General features: G+C 35.6%; 1 protein-coding gene across 1 annotated transcript in view; it reads right to left on the bottom strand.

Annotated features, from left to right (window-relative positions):
- Positions 1-4,884: 4,884 nt before the first annotated feature.
- The window catches only part of LOC104285677 (FCH domain only protein 2-like), a 104,266-nt gene continuing 102,821 nt past the window's right edge, over positions 4,885-6,329 (bottom strand). Inside the window, exons 24-26 of the mRNA XM_009884154.1 lie at positions 6,225-6,289; positions 5,655-5,819; positions 4,885-5,419 (exon numbers count right to left, since the gene is read on the bottom strand). Coding sequence (XP_009882456.1) covers positions 5,397-5,419; positions 5,655-5,819; positions 6,225-6,289 — 253 coding nt within the window. The 3' untranslated portion in view covers positions 4,885-5,396. The remainder of the gene's footprint in view (positions 5,420-5,654; positions 5,820-6,224; positions 6,290-6,329) is intronic.

Genomic DNA, 6,329 nt, shown 5'->3' with positions numbered 1-6,329 from the left:
GAAAAGCTGCAGCAGCATTTGGCCCATACGTGGGAATAGACTGTGGTGAGACTTCAGAGAGATCTGTCAGCTGCAGAGATGGCAGATCATGGACTGTGACAGTCCACCTGTGCTCACATACTTAATGTGTGTTCTCAATCTAGGAACTGTTCAGAAGCAAGAGGGAACTCATACGTAGAGGCTGAGAGAGTCTGATATGCAGAGGAAAAACTTGCATTCAAGAATGAAGTTAGGTGCTTAGTCAGGGGCTGAAAGTTGCGTCTATTCAGACTTTGGTTCTCTGTCAAAATCCACAGTCCTTTAAGGCTGCAGAAAAATAAGCGCAGCACAAACAGAATGTACCGAATAGGTTTTGGGTTTGGGTTTGTTTTTTTTTCAAGTTGTGTTGGTGCATCTTGCCTGGATGCAACCTTTTATCAGTACTAACACTGGGACAGCTTTAATAACTTTGTATTAGTGATGAGTATTCATATAACCTAGCAGTGACAGTAGTGGGAGTGGAAGGGAAAGCTGTGGATATTACATAAGGAGTTTATCTAATTAAATTGTAAAAATGGGATGCTTCATTTAACCATGATGAAGAGAGAACTGAGTCATTGCTGAACACATTACCACTGCTAGCTTTCTGGAGTAGAAAACATGACTTAGGAAATGAGAACTTCAAGAAGGGAGATTGGGTGATGCTAATGCTAAGAGGAAAATTGAATCATAATCAGGATGGTGAAGTTGGCACGATTTATGATTGAATTATTGTGATTATTAAACTGTTAATTTTTTTAAAATAGTTGAGTTTTAGGAATGAAAAAATGCTGTCACAGAACAAGGCTTTTTACAAGAAATACAACTGGCAAACAAAAATCATACATCAGGTTATAATTAAAATAGCCATTTAAAAATAAATAGCCAGATTTAAAAACAAAGAATGGATTCCAAATGAAGTGAAAGTAGCTATAGAAAATGCAGAATTTGAGTATTAAATGTTTAATAACTAATCCAGAAGAGGCCTCTTGTGTTTCTAAGATTATTTTAGTCTTTAAAGACTGTATATTTTCTATTGATATTGAATTAACTAAGTGAGAACTTAAAAATCAACATGTCAGTAAACATGGAGGTCAAACTGAGTTGAGAAGGAATACTCAGTAGTGCAATAATATGCAGAGTTGAAGATGTAAACATTGAGTTTTCAATTAAGAGGCCTGGTAATCAGTCCAGTCAAGGGCACTGCACAGCAAATATGTTATTTGCTGCTTTAGTACCTTGAACTGTTTTTAGCTTACTCTACCCTCAGAGGAATTCCTGAGTTTTTTCTTGCATGCTCTAAAGTAAAATTGCCCTTTCATGACAATTGAAATGGAAACCAATTATCTAGCATTTCCAAGAAAACAAAAGGTACACAGACATTAAGATGCCTATCTTGCCTATCTTAAGCTTTTCAAACATGCAAGACGAAATGTAATGCTTTTTGGCACGATGCAAGACCTTCCTTTCTTGTTAGATGACAAAATCCATTCCACTTGTAACTCCCATGCTGTTCCAGTTGATAATCAAATATCTTAGCTCCTTCAAATACCCTACATAAATATTTGGCAGTGGTAGAGGTAGCTAATTAAGAATAAAGAACTACCTGATCGTGTACTTAGATAATCACAAACCTGCTTGAGCAGTATAAATCCAGTTTATAGTAGTTGTGAGTAGTATGTGGGCACTGGCTTACAATAACAAAAGCCAAATGTTAATAGAAGTGCCAGAGCAGTGATCCCTGATGCTTTAAGTTAAATGAATACTAGAAGGACCAAGCAGCACTGTACCCTTTTACATCCCTAACCAATAACTGAGGATGCTGGGGAAGTAGAAAGGAAATGGCTTGTGAACTCTCCTTGACATAGTCTGTTCTGTCATTGTTGAAGACAGAATCCTGGGTTAGATGGACCATTTGGTCTGAACATAGGGCACTTGTGTTCTTCAGTTCTGCCTTCCAGCAAAAGATAAGAAAAAACCCCTTGGACTATTGCTTTCCAGCATGACAAGAATGGTACTTATTGAAATGATATCCAGTCAGATCAAAAAGTCAATTTAATAAGTCATTACTTATTAAACTATACAGATTGTGGGATTAAGTAGGAAAGAAACAGTTTCAAACATGCATTTGTTTAGTTTCAGCTTTTGTTTCTGTGCTCGCAGCATGGAAGGACTATTCTCAGACTGCCAGAGTACTTAAATCAACTACTGGTTTGGACTGGTGGAACATAAGAAATCAGAATCTTACCACTGATTTTTTTCCTATGCATTCAAGAAAATATATGGTTATTAAGGAAGTTGGGAATGTACAGCATTTGATAGCACTATTTAGAGAAAGCAGCTCATGTCTACAAAGCTGAGATTTTTCTGATAAATATATCCACACTTAGGCCTAATCTAAGTTATTAGTTAAGCATACCAATTTAGTAAAGGCAGAAGTTGTACACACCTCAGGCACTTAGTAAAGATGCAACTCTTTGCAGAAGTCATCTTTCCACCTACTGTCTCTGTGGTGGTTTTTAAATATATGAAAGAGTTCATATATTATCATAGAGTAGTTTGGGTTGGAAGGGAGCTTTAAAGGCCATCTAGTCCAAGCCCCCTGCAATGAGCAGGGACATTGTCGACTAGCCCAGGTTGCTCAGAGCCCCATCCAACCTGGCCTGGAATGTTTCCAGGGATGGGGCAGCCACAGCTTCTCGGGGCAACCTGTGCCAGGGGCTCACCACCCGCACAGTCAAGAATTTCCTCATAATATCTCATCTTAATCTCCACTCTTTCAGTGTAAAACCATCCCCCCTGGTCCCATGGCTCCCCTCCCCGCTCCAGAGTCCCTCCCCAGCTCTCCTGGAGCCCCTTTAGGCACTGGAAGGGGTTCTGAAGGTCTCCCCTTTTTCGCCTTCTCTTCTCCAGGCTGAACCCCCCCAACTCTCCCAGCCTGTCCTCCCAGAAGAGGGGCTCCAGCCCTCCCAGCATCTCCGGGGCCTCCTCTGACCCCACTCCAACAGCTCCGTGTATCTCCTGTACTGATTATCTCTACTACTTATCGCTTACAAATCAATTGACGCTTTAAAAATGTTCAATACAGGCATAGTTTTGTTCTATTATTGCTTAGAAGCTCTGCAAGACTAACTGCGAAAGTATAAGCAATATCAATCGGTATTTAAATTATATATTACATGTTTATTATGGATGCAATTTTTTTTTAAAAAAATTATATTTTATGAAAAATCAAAAGTATTTACAATTTTTGTAAGATAAACTTGTATGCTCTAATTTATAATCTGATGTAGTAACCATAAAAATTCAGATCCTTTAGAGTTGTGTTTACAAATTAAGTTTCTTAGGAGGCAGCTACAAGGATAGTGCTGTATACACAAGCAAGAACCAGCTTGCTACATATGGTTTTCTTATCAGACACATGTACTTTTTAGATTTTTTTTTAAATTTCTTTACAAAAAGTCTATAAAAACTTGCAGGGCTTCAAAATTGTAACCTGCACCCAATGCAAATGTATGTATAATCATCTAGTTTAAAAGTGCTGAAACAGAACTACTTAATTTAACTAAGAAATGAAAGTAATACTTGATTAAAACCAGTAATACAGTTTTGGGTTTTCATTAATAAAATATCGTCATGTTAAATATGGTTTGATTGCAAAGCAGATTACAATTAAGATTCCAGTAAAAAGACTGTACCATTTTATGAGTTAGAAATTTACCGTTCAATAAGATTAGAAAGATTAGTAAGCCAAATATACTCTTCCAATCAAATCTACAGTACAGTATGTGCTTAGTGCTAATAATGGAACTCTTATCTGCAAAAGTGTGTAGCATACATTAGAATTTATGTAACTTCTACAAAACTTAATTTATTGTAAAGCTTTAGCAGTCCAATTCATTACTGGTTTTGCATTAATTAGTTCAAGCAAACTTTATTGTTTTAATAGAGAATTTGAAATAGGTACTGGTATTCAAAATGGTCAGATAAAATTCCCACTTGTTTTTGAATTATTTTGCCCCAATACTTTTGATTTCAGCATTGAAAAAACACTTGATAATACAAATACATAAAAGACTTTCCAAATTACTGACTTGCTTTAAAAATGCTACTAATGTGTCACTTCCCTGTGCTAAGGCTGTGGCAAGCAGATTAGATGACAATACAAATATTAAAATTGGTGGTTTTAGATAAAATTTAAATTAATAGAAATGGCAGTACTTGTCATATTGCTGCTATAAAATATCCTTCTAAAAATCTATTCCTCCCAAAGTACTATGTTTACGTTCACATCACATAACCCTCAAAGCACTTAAATTCCAAAGACTTGCAGTCAAAGTGAAAGGAAGTGCTGTTTGCTTTTACTTATTTTCAACTTTGGTGACATTAAAGTTACTATCTCAAAGTTTCAAAGTCTTGCATGATGCATCTCCCTTTACTACAGTTGCATTTATTGCAATTACCCCATGAGGAAGTAAACCAGTATTTTAAACCTCTTTTAAAGCAATCTCCAGTTTTGCAAATCTGCCTAAATCCCAGTCAAAGGAATTTTTATAAAGTTGTATGTATTATACAAAAACCATGCTTTCTTGATGAAGAGACAAACTTTGAAAAAGGAATTGAGGCATATGAACAACAAAGTGGATAGGCACAGTTGGGTTTTTTTTAAAGGCACAAATGTTATGCAATTCATATAAAAATAAATTAAATCTATAGCATTGATTCAAACAACCACAACACCCATAAAATTTACTAACTGCAGAAGTAAATCTCTTCTGTCTTTTGCAATTTTGTAACACATTGCACTTAGGAAAAAAACCCTATATAAAACAACTTACATGTTAATAACATATGATACACAGGCATCAAGGTACATTTTTTTATACATCTCTAACTCAGCTGGTTTTATGGCATGAGTGGATGGAAGAACTATGTGAGACTTTGCCTCTGTTTTCTTTAAAAGCTGGCAATTAAAGAATCTGAAAAATTAGTATTACTTATGGAGAGCTCAAATATTTCTTGCTTTTCTACATTTTAAGATTTAATGTTTACAGTATAACATACAATTTCCTACTTTCATTACAACTATTGATTATTATTTTGACTTCATCTATACAAACTTACTAAAATTTCAACAAATTTTTCCAAATATTGCAGATGATCATTTACAGACAGTATTGAAGTTAACTTCAGTGCTATTATAAAGTAATGAAAGTTTGCAAAATGACTTTTAAAAGTGCATTTTCTGTTCTGTAGTTCAGCCTCAAAGTAGGTCAACATTTTTAAAAAATTAATGCATGTTAAAATAGTGTTTGAAAAGTAGAGAGGGCAGAGTGAGCTTCTTGCACTCCTTTGACCCAATGACTTCCACAGGTTCATCAGCAGTCTGCCATATACCATCCTGAAAAATAAAGGTAGGTTTTTTGCAGTCGGTAGATAAAACAGATTTTGCCAGTATTTTCCTGGGAGCAGTTAGACTAACTATGGAAGAACAAAAAAAGTAAACCAGTTTTCAGCCATGTTTTTGAGGACAAGTAATTATTTATGCATCACTTATTTAACAGTTTCACATTTTATAATTTAGCACTATAGAATATACCATATGATTTGACTATATAAGCATGTCGGTGTCTTACCAGTGGCAAATCTCTTCTTAAGGAGGGAAAGTCGATAGCCATTGCCTACTAGCTCTACATCTACTCCCGAAAGGGTGCTTCCTTCGCTAATGAATTGCACTGCAAGTGTTGCTGGTTTACTGGGTCCTTCTGAAAGTTCAAATTTTGCCCTGAGGGATCCAGAACCTATAAAAATAACAAAACAGAAAGTCTGGTTGTTTTGCAAGGCCAAGACGATCTCCCAAAATTTTTAGTAGTAAGGAATAGAACTAACATGGTGATCTTTAAGACCTATTCCTAGTGGCAGTCCTATATAAATTTTCAGAAGAGATGAGAGCCCAGTCTAAACTCTATTTTAGTGGTACTAGCTGCTTTCAAGGGTCATCACTACTTTTCTTTTTTATAATTAGTTAATAGTTTTACATTTCACTGCTAATGGAATCTCTCAGGAGGAATTTAATTGAGAAGGTGAACTGATAAACAGGATACAGCAAGTATAAACAGGCATGAGGACATAGAGGCTAAAATTATTACCTTTTTACTGTTATCATTTTTCCTTACAAGAAAACGAAACAAAAGAGTTCAACTTGCCTCCATTCTCAGACTTCTCTGAAATGCTAGATATTTTCCAATAAGCTTTCATCTGGTCTGCATTCCTGTAAGAAAACAGTAGGTTAGTTATAAGCACCGACTTTT

Source organism: Charadrius vociferus, unplaced genomic scaffold, assembly GCF_000708025.1.
Source record: "Charadrius vociferus isolate BGI_N301 unplaced genomic scaffold, ASM70802v2 scaffold874, whole genome shotgun sequence".
In the NCBI taxonomy this organism is placed as follows: domain Eukaryota; kingdom Metazoa; phylum Chordata; class Aves; order Charadriiformes; family Charadriidae; genus Charadrius; species Charadrius vociferus.
This window is presented reverse-complemented; position numbering and strand designations above follow the sequence as displayed.